The 17,690-nt window shown below is 46.0% G+C and overlaps 1 protein-coding gene across 8 annotated transcripts in view; it reads left to right on the forward strand.

Annotated features, from left to right (window-relative positions):
- Positions 1 to 11,199, forward strand: part of EEF1D (eukaryotic translation elongation factor 1 delta) — a 39,295-nt gene extending 28,096 nt beyond the window's left edge. For 4 of the 8 annotated variants that reach the window (XM_074986552.1, XM_074986548.1, XM_074986551.1 and 1 more), the window contains 6 exons: positions 700 to 771; positions 3,354 to 3,450; positions 3,722 to 3,825; positions 4,967 to 5,230; positions 8,983 to 9,177; positions 11,115 to 11,199. In XM_074986552.1, the coding sequence (XP_074842653.1) occupies positions 700 to 771; positions 3,354 to 3,450; positions 3,722 to 3,825; positions 4,967 to 5,230; positions 8,983 to 9,177; positions 11,115 to 11,153 (771 nt within the window). In that variant the 3' untranslated portion in view covers positions 11,154 to 11,199. The remainder of the gene's footprint in view (positions 1 to 699; positions 772 to 3,353; positions 3,451 to 3,721; positions 3,826 to 4,966; positions 5,231 to 8,982; positions 9,178 to 11,114) is intronic. The other 4 variants (XM_074986553.1, XM_074986550.1, XM_074986546.1 and 1 more) reach the window with 1 other exon arrangement.
- Positions 11,200 to 17,690: the final 6,491 nt, after the last annotated feature.

Consider the following 17,690-nt stretch of genomic DNA (forward strand, 5'->3'; position numbering starts at 1 on the left):
GCTGAGCTAGCTTTAATCAAGCTAGCTTGCTAAGAATGGCAGCACAGCTGTGGAGATAACAGGCTAGGTGTCCCAATCCTACCTGGAGCCCAAGTTATGTACTTGGAGGGTGACCAAAGTGCTAAGGGTTAAGAGTCAGGTTTTTTTGCCATGCTTTGAAAATCAAAAACGCCATTTGATATTTAGCACGTGTATAGTGCACTGTCTCTCAATGTTTTGGAGATCGAAAAATTGACCCAAGATCATGGGTCAAGTCAGGGCTGGTGATAAATCCAGATCTCATGATTCTTAGTTCCTTCACCAAGCAATCATACCCTCCTGCAAAGTACTAGGGTGTGTAACTGGAAGCTGGCAGTATTAGTAACTGGCATATAAACTGTGTTTATCCGAGCAGTTCAAGCCAAGGCTGGCTAGTAAGCTTTAATATGGTGCTGGTTCTGCCCTTTTCTTTCTCTCTCCCTCCCTCTTCCCCAGAGTGGGCCTTTCTGTTTAGCAGGGCAGTGGTGTTTTTGGATGTGGTTGCAGTCAAGATATGAGTCACTGCTGTGATGAATCTGAATGGTTTTCCTGCATGTAGATTTGATGCCTGCATTTGAATGCCTCACCGGAGCATGAGTGAAGATCTTTCATCCCCTTTTCGTGTTCTATTTGCCCTGAAACTGCCCCTTCACCCCCCTCCCAATCTTTCACCATTTCCAGCGCAAGAGTGTTCTGAATAGCCCTCAAGAAGCCCTACCTGCCCAAGCCAAGAAAAAGTCAGGTCACCTGACTGTAAGTCCTACTGGGGATGGGGGGGCAACTAACCCAGCATGTCTGTCTGCCTTTTGATTTAAACTGGCGAAAGAAACCGCCCGTGTTGGAGCAAAAACTTCATGTTAAAATGTATGGGCTGCAGGTGACCTCATGAATTTAAGGACTGGGTAGGTAGCCTCCCATCTCCAAGCTGCAGGCCCTGGATTGCTGATCTGCACCTGTATTTCAGGGCCCATGCCTGTCGCAGGTGGTTAAGAACATAAGAATGGCCATACTAGATCCAGACCAAAGATTCCCTCTAGCCCAGAAACCCGTCTTCCAACTATGGCTAATGGCAGGTGCCCTAGAGGAAACTAACAGAACCTGTAATCAGTTATCCATCCTGTCACCCATTTCCAGCCCTGCTAAACAGTTGGTAAGGATGCCATCCTGGCCCATCCTAGCTAATAGCTGTTGATGGACCTGTGCTCTATGAATTGATCTTGTTCTTTTTTTGAACATTGTCAGTGATAGCCTTCACTGTGTCCTCTGGCAAGGAGTTGCACATATTTGACTGTACACTGTGTAAAGAAGTACCTCCTTTTGTTGCTTTAAACCTGCTATTAATTTCGGTTGGTGACCCCCTACTTTGTTATGGGAAGGAGTAAATTTTCCTTATTTTATCCATATCAGTCATGATTTTATAGACCTCTATCATATCCCCTCTTAGTCATGTCTTTTCCAAGCTGGAAAGTTCCAGTATTGTTTTCTTATAGCAACTGTTCCATACCCCTAATCATTTTTGTTGCTCTTATCTGAAAATTTTCCAATTTCAATGGTTTTTTACTGCGGTAACTACATCTGCACACAACAAACAAGATGTGGGTGTACTACAGGTTTACGTGGAGGCAATGTGATATTTTATCTTCTTCTCTGTACCTTTCTATACCTTGGTTCCCAACATTGTTTGCTTTTTAACTGCCGCTGCACATTAGCTCGATAGTTTTCTGAAAACAATCTGCAGTGACTCCAAGATCTTTCTTGAGTGGTAACACCTAATTCTGACTGCCTCATTTTGTGTGTCTATCTGGGATTATTTCCCAATGTGCTTTACTTTGCATTTATCAGCATTGAATTTAATCTGCCATTTTTTTGCCCAGTCACCCAATCTTTTGAGATTCCTTTATAGTTCTTGTCAGTCTGCTTTGGACTGAGCTGCCTTGAGTAATTTTGTGTCATTGGCAAAGTGTTGGTCCCTTTGTCCACAATCATGAATTTTGAGCAGCATAGGTCCTGGTTTAGATCCTTGATGGTCATGGCTATTTACTTCTCTACATTCTGAAAACGGACCATTTTATTTCTACCCTTTGGCTTCCTATCTTCTAACCAGTTAGTGTTTCACGAGAGGAGGATTATCTCTTTGCCGTACGACTGCTTAGTTTGCTTTGGCAAGGGACCTTGTCCAAGACTTTGCAGAAGTCCAAGTACATATATCCACTGAATCTTTTGTCCATATACTTAATCCCCTCAATTAGTATTTTAGTAGATTGAAGCATGATTTCCCTTTTCAAAAGCCAGGTTTATTTTCCTAACAAATCCTTCTTGTCTGTTTTTTAATCTAGTTCAGTTTGCAAAATACTGATGTTACATATATTAACCTGCAATTGCCAGGAGCCTTTTTTAAAAACTGACAATCACGTTAGCTATCCTCCAGTCATCTGGCACAGAAACAGATTTAGGTAATAGGTTACATACCACGGTTAATAGTTCTGCAGGTTCATATTTTGAATTTCCTTAGAGCCCTGGGGTGAATCGCATCTCGTCCTGGTGACTAGTTACGGTTAAACATTGGGCCAAAACTTACTCTGTTGATGCCTGAATCTGGGTAAGTTTTCAGATTAATCATCTAAAAAGGTGTGGTGTGGGACTGTCCCTTACATCCTCTGCAGTGAAGAAGATGCAAATAATTATTTTGCTTCTTCACAATGGGGGAAGTGTCTTCCTTTAGCTCCTTGATTTTTTTTTTTGTCCAGTGGTTCCACTGATTGTTTGGAAGGCTTCCTGATGCTGCAAAAACTTGCTTGCTGTAGTTAGTCTCTGCTAGTTTTGTGTCTCTATATTCTTTTCCTACCTTTGCTCCTGATTTACTGAATGACCTCAGCTTAGTCACTTCATCTGTCTGTACCACAGTTTCCTTGTCTGTAACTTGAAGCTCTTTACCTCCGTGGCAGGAATGCTAGTGTCAGTAATGTTTGTAAAGGTTTTGAGGTACACTAGAGAAGCTTTGAAAAGTGCCAGAGGTGCGGATTACTACGGTGCAAATTACTACAGTTTGGGAGTGTAGAAATGTGGTGGTCTTCTGAGCTTGCTAGCTCCATCAGAAATTCTTTCAGTGGCTTATGAATTATGTTCTAATTTTTGTGTTCAGTGTTTGCTTTAAAATGCTTGAGATCAAAAGTGATCTCTCCTGGCTGGCCTGTAAAATCTCTTCTCTTCCTTCCCCCCCTCCCCCCGCCAGGTGTTGTCTCTGCCTTCCTGCTTTAGAGGCAGTGTGTCCGTCTCTTAGCCTGTTCACTCAGTTCTCAGACTAGGTTTTGTCATCTTGGTTTCCCTTGTCACAGAGTACAAGCACAACCTCTTCTGGGCCTGGTGGTGACCAAAGTGAGCTCATCTCCAGAATAGCTAACCTGGAGGTGGAGAACCAAAATCTCCGTAATGGTAAGTGTGAAATGTCTTGCAAGCAAACATGTTGGACTTAGACTGTTAGTGGTAGGCACGTCTTGCTGACCACTCAGTGTAATGTGACGAAGTCTTGTGAATTTAACAACACTGGAAACAAGGACTTCTGTCAAGTTGGACTAGCAGCTGTTTGCTTGGTAGCCTGTCTGGCGGGAACGCAGACTCGCCCTGACCTGAGAGTTATTGCTGTATCTTCTTCCACGTGTTGGACTGGTGAGATGAAAGGTTTCTTTCTTTCTGCCTTTTCTAGTTGTGGCAGATCTTCAGCTGGCTATCTTCAAGCTGGAATCTCGCCTGAGCACTCTAGAAAAATCCTCCACCTCTCACCATCCCGCAGCAACGCCACCTACCCAGGTAATTGAGTCCTCAACATGATAGAATATTTCATGCCACCTATTAAGGAGAAGGCAGACATCTGGGAGATTGCTAGGGCCTCCCCAAGAGTCTTCTAGAGCTACTCTTTCTTGCTCATCCCAACCCAACCCAAGGGCTGGTACAGAGCACAAATTCTCCTGCTGTAGGCCCAATGAAGAGGATATACGGTAGACCAGATCCTCAGCCAGAGTAAATCCCTAGAGGTCTTCCACACTCTCATACTAAGCCAGTAAATTTACACCTGTGTGTAAATGGGGAGGACATTATGAAAACTAAACTAATTGGTACATATTGGGTATATAGCAAGTAGACACCTTTTGGTTCTCATAAGCCTTGGGGGAATGTAAGCCTCTATAGGGAAAAAATAATCCCTCTGGGTGCAGAGTATCCTGCATCTGTTGCATCTTGCCTCACCTTGGAGGGTGCATTAGAGAGCTTTTATTGGAGCTAACTTTTTGCCCTTGTGTTCTGGTCTAAAAAGACTGCTATAGTGCCTTCTACACAGCCAAGAAAAACCTATAGCTGGCCTGCGTCAGATGACTTAGGTTCCCAAGGCTGTTTCATTCCTGTGAAACAGCTCCACAGACTGAGCCCAGTGAGCCTGTTGGCTGGCAGAGGCCTGCCATTGGTTACTCTTGGCTGTGTGAATATATCCAAAGTGTTCTTCCACAAGAGGGCAGTGAGATGAACTACATTACGTGTGTTAATTCTCTCTCCCTCCCTTCCCCATAGAAAGAATTGTTTGTGCCCTGGAGTATTTGTTTTGGTGGCTGTTCTTAAGTGTATGTGCTGTTGTGCTTGTTGGAAATGGCAACTTGCAAAACTGACAAGTCCTTTGGCACCTTATAGACTGTAAGGTGCCACAGGACTACTTGTTGTTTCTAAAGGTACAGACTAACACAGCCACCTCTCTGAAACTTGCAGAAGTGTGCTCTTTTAGGCATGCTGGGCCATTGAGTACCTTAAAGATAAGGCCAAATCTCATGGCTGCATGAGCTTGAGCTTTTGGACAGTAACACAATCTTGTTTGGTCAAGTCATATCTACAGTGGGGGATGGGGAATTTGCCACTTTGTTTCAATTTTTTTTTTTTCTTTTTTTGGCCCATTGCTTGCACAAAGCATGTCACCCCAATGAAGAAGGTGGAATCACCTGCTGCTACTCCCAAGAAAGTGCAGCTCCCTTCTGCTCCACCTGCCAAGAAAGCAGGGCCATCTGAGGCTGATGAGGAGGATGATGACATTGACCTCTTCGGCAGCGATGATGAAGAGGAAGACCAGGAGGCTGCCAAAGTTCGGGAAGAGCGACTACGCCAGTATGCAGAAAAGAAGTCCAAAAAACCTGGCCTCATTGCCAAGTCTTCCATCCTTCTGGATGTCAAGCCCGTAAGCAGCTTAAGCTATTCTTACACAACTGATGCTGTGGCTCTGAGGTGGGGTGCCTATGCCGAGACTGTAACATTGCAGAGAGTGTGGGTTTCATCTAACTGGCAGACTTGGGTGCCCAGTGTCAGTGTTCTGGTCCATAAATTGAAAGGATCCGTATGTAACAGTAAAGGTGGCAATTTCAGGTGGTAATCTATGGGCGGCACTTGGACCACTCCTGGTATGGAATACTTTCCTTCTCTTAGGATTTTTCTGTGGTCAATTTGTGTGTGGGAAGCTGGGGTGAAAATCTACAGTGGTCTGGCCTACTTTGCACTATCTGGGTGTCAAAGTTTGACTCAGACTCACAATTTATCAGACCACTCTGTTTTATTAGCAAAGCCGCTCTGCTAATACATTTAGAAGTGAGCCCCCCGAGTGGGGCTTGTGTCTCTTAATTTATACAGTTTTTTGGAGAACAAGTTACAGAGAAGTTACAGACAAAAGAAGAAAAAGATTTTAGTCACCACCCTTCGAGATCCCTGAGACCAGTCACGTATCTTCAATTACCTGCCACCCTTAACAATCTCCTTTAACAGCTTCCAGTTAACTTAACTAATTGCCCTTTACACCTTCCATTCTGATGCCTGCTTCTTAGACGTGCTGGCTCCATCTTAATTGCTTCTCCATTCAAAAGCTAACTGTCCCTACGTGTGCTCCCTCAGATACTTTGTAACATGTTTTGGCATGCCCTCTCATATACAATGTATCCAGCATGTCCCCTTATACAACGTTATACTTATACAATGTTATACTTCCACAATCCCCCCTTTTGGTCAAGGCTACGCCCATGACCAACGACTTACTGGATTCCATACATCAATCATTTTTTTTCATTACTTTCACTGGTGACATTTAACAACATTAGATTAGCACTCTGGTTTGATCCCAGGTTGAGAGGAAGTTTATTTTTCCATACCCGGTTCACCATTCTTCAACCTGGGATCAAACCAGAGTGCTAATCTAATGTTGTTAAATGTCACCAGTGAAAGTAATGAAAAAAAATGATTGATGTATGGAATCCAGTAAGTCGTTGGTCATGGGCGTAGCCTTGACCAAAAGGGGGGATTGTGGAAGTATAACATTGTATAAGTATAACGTTGTATAAGGGGACATGCTGGATACATTGTATATGAGAGGGCATGCCAAAACATGTTACAAAGTATCTGAGGGAGCACACGTAGGGACAGTTAGCTTTTGAATGGAGAAGCAATTAAGATGGAGCCAGCACGTCTAAGAAGCAGGCATCAGAATGGAAGGTGTAAAGGGCAATTAGTTAAGTTAACTGGAAGCTGTTAAAGGAGATTGTTAAGGGTGGCAGGTAATTGAAGATACGTGACTGGTCTCAGGGATCTCGAAGGGTGGTGACTAAAATCTTTTTCTGATTTCTTATTTGCGCAGGAGTGTGGTGGGGGTCGGGTTTGATCCGGATCATTGCACAGGACTGGGCAAAGGGGAGCGCTCGGACTAGTGGTGGGAGAGACTGCATCCAATTGAACTTTTAGTTTTTTTGCTAGAATTTTTTAAGAGAGGTGAGTTTTGACTCAGTCCATCTACGATTTACCTCTTCCCACCACTGCATGAAGCAGTCTACTTCTCCTCTCTCCAATTTGGTTTTTGGGAGGACGAGTTTGCTTTTTAAAGCGTCCACTTGATCCTTGTCCCAAGAACCTAACAGTGGCCACTGTAATTTGGGGTTCTCTAGAGCTAACTTGGACCATTTTTCAAGAAACCTACAAGAGTCCGGACCCCTCCTAAAATACATAAAATAAGCCGGAGTTCCCTTAGGGAACTGTTCTACCTTAGACTTCTGATTACCCATCCAGGAGGACTTCACACAGCACTCACACAAGAAGGAAATTCGGGCTTGGCAGAGCGGTACCCGGTGCAACACACAGAAAGGAGCCCACAGGCTACTGCCTCAACTGCCCTTGCTTTCACACCAGGGGTTATACCCAAGGTGTGGTGCGGCTGCAGCTGTGCAGATTCCACTTATTCAGACCGTGGGGACGGGGACCCCTTGGTCAGCCAGTCTCCGGACAGAGATGGCTCCCAGATTCACACACACACCACAGGGAAGACGGATAGACACAAAGACAAGACAGTCCTCAAACCGGTTAAAGCACAAAAATAATAATTACCTGAGACGTCTGATTCCAGAAGCTGGATCCAAAGACCCCTACCAGAACAGAGTGGGAACCAACAAGTTCAATGGCGTAGACTGCGCTGCTGCTGTGTACCTTTCTGTCTTGTGGAGGATCGCTTGGACTAAGCGTCCAGGCGCCGGCTGCCACGATCGTCCTGCAAGGCAGTCAGGGATCACACAGCCTCAGCGAAGCCGCTTGCCATCTCGGTGGAACCTCCAAATTGTCAAAGTTTGACTCAGACTCACAATTTATCAGACCACTCTGTTTTATTAGCAAAGCCGCTCTGCTAATACATTTAGAAGTGAGCCCCCCGAGTGGGGCTTGCGTCTCTTAATTTATACAGTTTTTTGGAGAACAAGTTACAGAGAAGTTACAGACAAAAGAAGAAAAAGATTTTAGTCACCACCCTTCGAGATCCCTGAGACCAGTCACGTATCTTCAATTACCTGCCACCCTTAACAATCTCCTTTAACAGCTTCCAGTTAACTTAACTAATTGCCCTTTACACCTTCCATTCTGATGCCTGCTTCTTAGACGTGCTGGCTCCATCTTAATTGCTTCTCCATTCAAAAGCTAACTGTCCCTACGTGTGCTCCCTCAGATACTTTGTAACATGTTTTGGCATGCCCTCTCATATACAATGTATCCAGCATGTCCCCTTATACAACGTTATACTTATACAATGTTATACTTCCACATGGGCCAGTGGGCCCTGTTACTGCCTACTAAAAAGTTCCAGGGACTGCTTTCACATAAGCCTTTTTCAAACTTTGTGGGCGGCAAGTTTAGTGTTTGTATGATTGCACTCTGGCTCATCACACGCCTTTCTAAAGACAAGCCCTGGGAAAAAGAATGCACCTGTTAGAGCATAAACATGGGGAATAAAACCTGAAATATGAGAACAGACTTTTAATCAGTTAAGTGTAAACTGCGGAACCAAAGCGCATAGGATTATCTAACACTTTGGGTAATTAGATAAGTGCTAAGTGGTATTTTTACCAACTGTCAGAGCTCAAATTAGTTCCTGAAGCTGAGACCTGAGAAGGAAGAGGAGACAGGTCACCCAAGAACATTTCCCACTGAGTATTGCTGTATCCAGAGCACCTGCAGTAACTTGGTCTCGCTTCATGCAGAGTTGCACCTGTGAGATGGTTCCTCTGGGAAGGGCTCCATTCATCAAAGGGCTCCTTAATAGAGACTGATGGGGGTGAAATAGAGGGGGGAGAAGGGCTGAATGCTGGAGCATTACTGAGTAGAGAACTGACCAGCAAATTGGTATGGTACAAGTAGAATTAATGATTCGTAGTCTTGTTCTGCACTGAGCACTAAAGAGTTCTGTGTCTCATCTCCTCACTGTCTTTGCTGATCACAGTGCTACATCACAGTGTGTTAAGTCAGCAACAAGGGGGTTTTGTGTGGGAAATGGAATGCCCCCCCCCTTCCCACCCATTGATCCAGGTTCACTTGCATTGCTGAGGATTGAAGAGTCCTCAGTCCAGCTGGCAATTTCTGCAGCCTAAAACTACTTAGGTGATCTTTCTAAGTTCCTTTTTTGTGCTCTGCTAGTGGGACGATGAAACTGACATGGCAAAGCTGGAGGAGTGTGTCAGATCCATTCAGATGGACGGCTTGGTGTGGGGGGCCTCCAAGTTGGTTCCAGTGGGGTATGGTATCAAGAAGCTCCAGATCCAATGTGTAGTGGAGGACGACAAGGTTGGAACAGACATGCTGGAGGAGGAAATAACGAAGTTTGAAGACTACGTAAGTCCCCTGCTTCTGTCTTGCAGTGCTTTCAAACATCTGGCCTCTTAAACCTACATCCCAGACCCCACTTCATGTGTTTGCAGCCTACAGTATATTCAGATTTTCCATCTTAACCAGGGATGGGGAACCAAAGGGCTAGGAGGGAGACTGCAGGAACAAGCTAAGGGTGGGTGGTGTGGATGTGAGTGAGGTAAGGTGCATAAGTGTGTTGGGGTGATGACTGAGGGGTTCAGGAGCTGGCTGGAGGTTTGGGGCGTGGGAGGGAGGGTGAAGGAGTGGGTTGTGTTTGGGAGATGAGGGCAGGTACAGGCTCAGCTAGGGTCTGGGCTGGAGGTGAGAGTGCAGTAGCAGGCTGGGGTCCGGATGGGAAGGAAGGAACAGGCTGAGGGGTGGGGGTCTGGGTGGGAGGGTGCAGGAACAGGGTGGACATGGGATGTGTGACATCCACATGCTGCTGCTGCTGCCGCCACACACTCCTTGGAGAGGCTTTTCACCCACTGCACTCCCAGACACTCTCCTCCCCCCTCCTCAGCTGCTCTGATTTGCCAGAATTCTCACCAGAGTGTCAGGAGAAGGCTCGCTAGGTGGCAGGGTGCTTCTGTTCCCTCTGCCAATGTGGGGGGAAGAAGAGGAGAAGGAGCGTGCACGCGCGCGCACACAGCGAGCGCCCATGGTGTGGATCTGATCCCAGCCCACCTGACTCTAAGCCTGCAAGGCTCAGGACTCAATGCCCTCCACCCCATTGGGGGCCGTGAGGATTGGATCCAGGTGGTCTGCAAGGTGGTCTCCTTGTCAGTCAGAACTTTCACTGGATATGATGAGGGAGCATTGAGTGTGTAGTTCCCATGGCTGCAAAGATAGCCTTGAAAACAACAGAGAACTAGAGTTCAGAGCCTGCAAACAGCCGGAAGCCATGTCTCTGTGTGAATCTTCCTTGCTCTGGTTCTCATTGGGTTGCTAGCTCCTGATGCTTAATGTGTGAATGCTTCTGGGACAGCAATTCCCTGTTTCGTTAGCAATTCCCTAATTGTTTTAGTGGGTTGGATGGGGGTGTGGGTTGGAGTGGACTCTATAGCACAGGTGGAATTGTTGGTGGCTGGGCAGGGGAGAGAAGAGGGAGACCTGAGACCTGCATGGATGGGGAACAAGAAGAGAACCCAAGGGCAATCTTGAAGGCTAGTTCTTCCACCCGAGTGCTCAAGGTGATGACAAGGTGCATTGACCAGTAAGAACATAGTTAATTTTGCTATACAAAGGCCACTATCTACCGCATATCTATTTGTGTAATCTTAAAACTAGGGATGTTAAACTTTAACCAGTTCTCCTCAGTTTAGGATGGCTTATGGCTAATCAGAATGGGCTGCAGCAGCTCCCTGCCTGTTGCCAAAGCAGCAGGGGTGGTCCAGGCAGGCTGTAGATGGCCTTCTCTGGCCTGGTTGGAGCACACCCAGGGCCACCACAGATAGGAGCTGCTCCAGCCATGTTAGAGTGCCCACGGGGCAGGGACACTCCAGCTTGGCCGAAGCACCCCTGGTCCCCTGGCTGCCTCAGCTACCCCTACCAAAATCTATATACTGGCCCACCGACCATAATTAAAAATGGAACTTCTCCCTTTCTGTAGGATGTTTGAAAACTGTTTTAATTTGTAAGCTGTTTGGGGTGCGGCCTGTTTCTTATCCATTTGTACAGTCCCTAGCACAATGGGGTTCCAAATATGGGTTTGGGGGCTTATATAAATGTTAATGCAAGTGATCTTATTTTAAGACTTTCAAGACTCGTTACTGACTTAAATGATCTTGTAATAAATTGTAGTTGATAAACTTGGGGTGGGAGAGGGCTGATAAGGCAAACTTCTGAGGAGAGCAGTCCAATAAGTCTTCCTATACAACTGGAATTTGTTCTGAACTTCGTTGGCACTTCTTGTTCTGTTTCAGGTGCAGAGTGTTGACATATCGGCTTTCAACAAGATCTAAGAGCAAACGTTTATCCTTTCTGGAACTAATAAAAGGTCAAAACTGAGTGTGGATGGTGTGGCATGTGTTTCTTTGCAGTGTGTGCCTGCCCCACAGGGGTTTGAAGATGGTGGCCAACATCCCCAGGAGTCTCTTGTACATCTTACTAACAAAGCTGCAAAATAGGAGAGAGTCAACTATCATTCCCAGTGTCATGCTGTGCTGGTATCACAAGGAGTCCTATGAAATAGCCCAGAGTGAATACTTGGCTGAGTTTCATGATTCCACTTCAGCCAAGCCAGGGTTGGGGTCCCATTGCCTCCTTTAGTCTGAGACCCAATGTGCAAACATAAGCTTCCAGTGTCAGGCTTGTAACTGGTGTCTTCCTGAAGACTCTAGATTGACAATAATTTGGTTTCATTGTGCTTAGCAGTGGCCATTAAAAGAATGAGGAGTTTTTAGGGTTTCCTTTATTTAGATCTACTTAAAAACAGCTCAGTGTTCAGAAGTGTTGCTGGTTTATTAAGTAACTTCAGAATTAGCTGCCTTTATTCACAGCAGCTGCTTTAGCCATGTTCTTATTTTAAAAAAAAAAATCATCTTGAACATGAAACTGCCCTTTGAATGTGTTTGCCACCCGCAGGTAGCAGGAAGGCAAATCCCCTTATCTCCTTCCTCTGAGGACTTGCAGATGGCTTAACATGGAGAGGGGTCACTGGGCATGTCTGAAGTGGCACTGAGTACTCCCTCCCCTAGATGCATGTCTGACTGGTTCCTGCTTACCTCCTCAGGGTCTAGCTGATCACCACATGTAGGATTGGGAAAGAGATCTTGCCCCCTGCCCCTCCCTTGGTCAGACTAGCAGCGACCTTGGGATTTGTCACTTCCCTGCCATTGTGTGGCCGCAGGTCGCTTACAGTTGATCTAAATAGCTCTTACTTCACTATTTTCCTGTGTTTGACAGGGACCTTGGGTACTGGTACACCACAGGCCCTCCTGTTCTTTGCCTATGGTACATAAGTCTGGTTTCTTGGGGGTGTTAGTGCTTCAGGCTAGTTTCAGCTGTTAGGGTTAGTGCGCAGGTGCTGGGTGGTTTCGGTTGCCTAAACTGTGCAGGTCAGACTAGAAGACCTAGTTGTCCCTTCTGGTTTACTCTGAGTGTGACTAATTGAGCTGTGTGACCAGAGGAGTAGATACTTGGATGTCTTAAGCCTGGTCTACACTAGGGAACAAAGTCAATCCCAGATACGCAATTCTGGCTATGCCATTAGCATAGCTATAGAATCATAGAATACTAGGACTGGAAGGGACCTTGAGAGGTCATCAAGTGCAGCCCCCTGCCCCAATGGCAGGACCAAATACTGTCTAGATCATCCCTGATAGACATTTATCTAACCTGTTCTTAAATTTATCTCCAGAGATAGAAATTCCACAACCTCCTTAGGCAATTTATTCCAGTGTTTGACCACCCTGACAGCCAGGAACTTTTTCCTAAGGTCCAACCTAAACCTCCCTTGCTGCAGTTTAAGCCCATTGCTCCTTGTCTTAGCCTCAGAGGCCAAGAACAACTTCTCCCCCTTCTCCTTATGACAGCTAGAATTGACGTATCAGGAGCAATTTTGTTCCTGAGTGTAGATCAGGGCTCTTTGGGCGCGTGCTGATGTCCTTTACTGGATGTGACAGTGTGGAGTACCAGGGATGACGGCTGAGCCCAGAGATTGATTTTGCCACATCTGCCCAGATGTGGCAAAGTCAAACTCTGGAGGATGAATCGTGGCATGTCAAATGCTTGGTAAGTATAGACGTCCCCTCAGTTTCAATATTCAAACTAATATTACTTTCAGTCATTGAAGAATTTGATCAATTGAAATAGGTTAGGATAAGCTATGTTAAAAATTCTGGTCTTAAACCTGACTTGGGACTGCTGTACAGTAAAACCCCAAGATACATGCAACTCAAGTGTACGTATCTTGGGTTAATATGACTAACACCCCTGACAGGATCTGGAAAATTGCTTCTTTTGGGGCACCAGCCTGACTTTTGGCTGCCACCCGCCAGGAGCAGTTTTCTGGTTCCTGGCTCCCTGCTGCACTGTGGTAAGCTGGGAAACTGACCAGCGCTGGTGCTCGTCAGTTCCTGGCTCCTGCAAGCAGAGGGGAGCTGGGAACTAGGCTGTCTCCTGTGAGCTGTGGGGAGCTGGGAACCAGGCTGTTCAGTTTCCTGGCTCCCAGAGTTTCACAAAAATTAATGTAAGGTTGCCAGGAACACAACCTCCACATGAGTTGGGGCTCTACTGTATAATTCTTAAGCAGTTAACGTATCTCAGCTTCCATAATAGGCTAGGGTACTGGCCACAGCAGGATCTAAAAGACTTCATAGAAATGTAGGTCTGGAAGGGACAAACATAGGATAGGTCATCTAGTCCAGTCCCCTGCAATGAGGCAGGGCTAAGTACTGTCTAAATCGGTGGCTCTCAAACAGAGGGGTACATAAAAGTCTTCCACGAGCGTACATCAACTTATAGAGATGTACCTAATTTTTACAACAGGCTACATTGAAAGCGCTAGCCAAGTCAGAACAAACTAAAATATCTAGATGACTTGTTTATATAGTTCTGTATACACTGACATGTAAGAGAATCAACCAGACTAAAAATAATGTAATTGTAAAGTAAAACTGCAAAGAGAGCCATTTTTCAGTTATAGTTGCTGCGACTCTTGTCTGGCTTTTTTTGTAAACAAGTTGTTTTTAACTGAGGTGAAATCTTGCATACCTCCAAGTTAAATCATACAACTGAAAGGGGAAAGTCTGGAAACGTTGAGCCAGTGATCTACATCTTCTCTGAAAGGTGTTTGATTTGCTAATTCTTACAAACCTTCAGTGGCCAAGAATCCACTACCTCCTGAGGTAACTCATTCCAGGGCTTAACTACCCTGCCAGGATTTCTTTTTCTTCATGTCTAGCCTAAGTGTGTCTTGCTGCAATTTAAGTCCAATACTACTGGCTCTGTCTTTGGTGAGTAAGGAAAACAATTTCATAGAATCATAGGGCTGGAAGGGACCTCAGAAGGTCATCTAGCCCAGCCCCCTGCTTCAAGCAGGATCAACCCCCACTAAGTCATCCCAGCCAGAACCCTGTCAAGCCAGGACTTAAAAACCTCTGCAGATGGAAAATCCACCACCTCCCTAGGCAATGCGTTCCAGTGCTTCACCACACGCCTGGTGAAGTAGTTTTTCCTAATATCCAACCTACATCTCTCCCTCTTCAGCTTCAGAACATTACTCCTTGTTCTACCATCTCACAGCCCTGAACAGTTTCTCGCCCTCCTCTTTAGCGCTCCCCTTCAGGAAGTTGAAGGCAGCTGTTAAATCACCCCTCAGTCTTCTCTTCTGTAAGCTAAACAAGCCCAAATCCCTCAGCCTCTCCTCATAGGTCTTGTGCTCTAGCCCCTTGATCATTTTTGTTGCCCTCCTGCTGAACCTGCTTCAGCTCATCCACATCCTTTTTATGGGGGGGGAGCCCAAAGCTGGAGACAATATTCCAGATTTAGCCTCACCAGTGCTGAATAGAGGGGAACAACTAGATCTGCTCAAAATGCCCCTCCTAATGCACCCCCGTATGCCGTTGGCCTTCTTTGCTACAAGAGTGCACTGCTTACTCATACCCAGCCTTTCATCCACCATAACCCTTAGGTCCCTTTCCATCATACTGCTGCTGAGCCAGTCGGTCCCCAGCCTATAACAATGCTTGGGATTCTTTCGCCTCAGGTGCAGGACTCTACACTTCTCCTTGTTGAACCTCATCATATTTCTTTTGGCCTAGTCCTCCAATTGCTCCAGGTCACTCTGGATTTTCTCTCTACCCTCCAATGTATCTACCTCTCCCCCCACCCCCTGTAGTTTTGTGTCATCTGCAAACTTGCTGAGGGTGCAATCCAGTTCCTCATCCAGGTCACTAATACAGATGTTGAACAACACCGGCCCCAGAACCGAGCCTTGCGGCACTCTGCTTGAAACCGACTGCCATCCGGATATTGAGCCATTGACCACTACCTGTTGGGCCTGATCGTCAAGCCAGCTTTCTATCCATCTTATAGTCCAATGATCCAGTCCATATTTCCTTAACTTACAGGCAAGAATGTTGAGGGAGACAGTATCAAAAGCTTTGCTGACGTCAAGGTATATCACATCCACTGACATCCCCATGTCTGCAGAGCCTGTTACCTTGTTATAGAAGCTAATCAGATTGGACTTGCCCCTGGTGAATCCATGTTTGCTACTTTTGATCACTTCCCCTCTTCCAAGTGCTCCAAAATGGATTCCTTGAGGATCCCCTCCATTACTTTTTCAAGGGCTTGTGGTAAGGCTGACTGGTTTATATTCCCTGGATTGTCCTTTCCTTTTTTCAAGATTGGCACTACATTTGCCTTTTTCTAGTCATCCGGTATCTCCCCCAATCTCCAAGAGTCTTCAAAGATAATGGCCAAAGGTTCAGCAATGACCTCTGCCAATTCCCTCAGTACCCTCGGGTGCATTAAATCCAGACCCATGGATTTGTGTACATCTAGTTTTTCTAGATAGCTCAACTTGTTCCTTCCCCCCAAAAAGCTGCTCTCCACCTTCCCATACTGCATTGTCTAGGACTGTTGTGTGTGATTTGACTTTGTCTGTGAAGACTTGAGGCAAAAAAAGCATTGAGTACTTGAGCTTTTCCTACCTCATCTGTCACCAGGTTACCTGTCATCCAGTAATGGCCCTACACCTTCTCTGATAACCCTCTTATTATTCACATGCCTGTAGAAACCCTTCTTGTTGTTCCTCACATCCCTTGCCAGCTGCAGTTCCAATTGTGCTTTTGCTTTCCTGATTAGTGCCCGGCATTCTCCAGCCGTATGTTTATACTCCTCCTTAGTCAACTGTCCATGTTTCCATTTCTTGTATGCATCTTTTTTGAATAGTAACAGAGAAGGATTTCCCTGTTAAGCCAAGCTGGTTGCCTACCATGTTTGCATTTCTTACTATGCAATGGGATGGTTTGTTCCTGTGCCTTCAGTAAGACTTTAAAATACTGCCAGTTCCCTTGAACTCTTTTCCCCTTCATCTTCATTTCCCAAGGGATCCTGCTGGTAAGCTCTCTCAGGGAGTCAGTCTGCTCTTCTGAAATCAAGGGTCTGTATGTTACTGCTCACCCTTCTTCCTTTCGTCCAGATCCTGAAATCTATGATCTCATGGTCGCTGCATCCCAGGTTTCCACCCACTTCTTTCTCCTACTCGTTCTTCCCTGTTTGAGCAGTACGTCGTTTTGCACAGCCCCGGTTGGTTCCTTCAGCACTTGTACCAAGAAGTTATCCCCAACATTCTCCAAAAACTTCCTGGATTGTCTGTGTGCTGCTGTATTGGTCTCCCAACAAATGTCCGGATGATTGAAGTCTCCCATGAGAACCAGGCCCTGTGATTTGGAAGTTTCACTTAGCTGTCTGAAGAAAGCCTCATCTACCTTGTCTCCCTGATGTGGTGGTCTATAGCAGACACCAACTACACAATCACCTCTTATTTCCGCTTCTAATCTTAACTCAAAGACACTCAACTGGATTTTCTCCCTCCTTGTACTGGAGCTCTGAGCAATCATACGGCTCCCTCACATAGAGCGCAGCTCCTCCTCCTTTTCTCCCATCTGTCCTTCCTGAACAGTTTATAACCTTCCATGACCCTGCTCCAGTTATGTGAATCATCCCACCAAGTCTCCATTATTCCAACCACCTCGTACTACTTTGAGTGTGCCAGGGCCTCTAATTGTTCCTGTTTGTTCCCCAGCCGTCTGGCATTTGTGTGCAAGCATCTTGGAGAAGTGGCTGATTGGCCCACTTTCTCCTCTTCACCCAGGAAACCCACTTGATTGATACTACCTCCTTCCTCAGTTACCTCAGGGCTTGTGTCACCATCTCCTGAGGAACCCAGTTTAAAGCCCTCCTCACTAGGTTGGCAGGACTACCTGCAAAGATGCTTTTTCCTCTCTGGGCAGCAATCCCCGCTCACGAAAGAGACTCCCCTGGTCAAAAAAACCAAATCCTTCCCTGCTATGCCACCTCCCCGACCACACATTTACCTCTCTGATTTGACAATCCCTACAGGGACCCCTTCCTTCCACTTGTGTTCCGTAATCCGCCATAATCTCTTCAAAGTTGCTCTTAGCTGTATCAGTGGTTCCTACATGGAGAATTTATCAGTGCTCTCTTTACAACAGCCTTTTCTGGAAAGACTTCTAGACTACAACTCCCCTCTGTTTTCTCTTCTCCAGGTGAGTTAGGCAAGTGCTGTTGTGGGGGGTCTCCACTTCAGGTGTTGATGGGCTGTCAGTGAAGGGGCACAAGCTTTAAGGTCTGTCTGAGTGGCCCATGTGGACAGACCCCATCTCCTGCACTCAAGTTAATGGCTGTTGTTCACCCTGTTCCACCCCCATAAAAAATCTAATGGTTCTCATAGGGACTTTCCTTTGTCCCGTGACTACAGTAACGCTACAGCCCCTCTCTCCACCCAACTGCCACGCTGCTGTGCTGCT

Source organism: Carettochelys insculpta, chromosome 2 (genome assembly GCF_033958435.1).
Source record: "Carettochelys insculpta isolate YL-2023 chromosome 2, ASM3395843v1, whole genome shotgun sequence".
In the NCBI taxonomy this organism is placed as follows: domain Eukaryota; kingdom Metazoa; phylum Chordata; order Testudines; family Carettochelyidae; genus Carettochelys; species Carettochelys insculpta.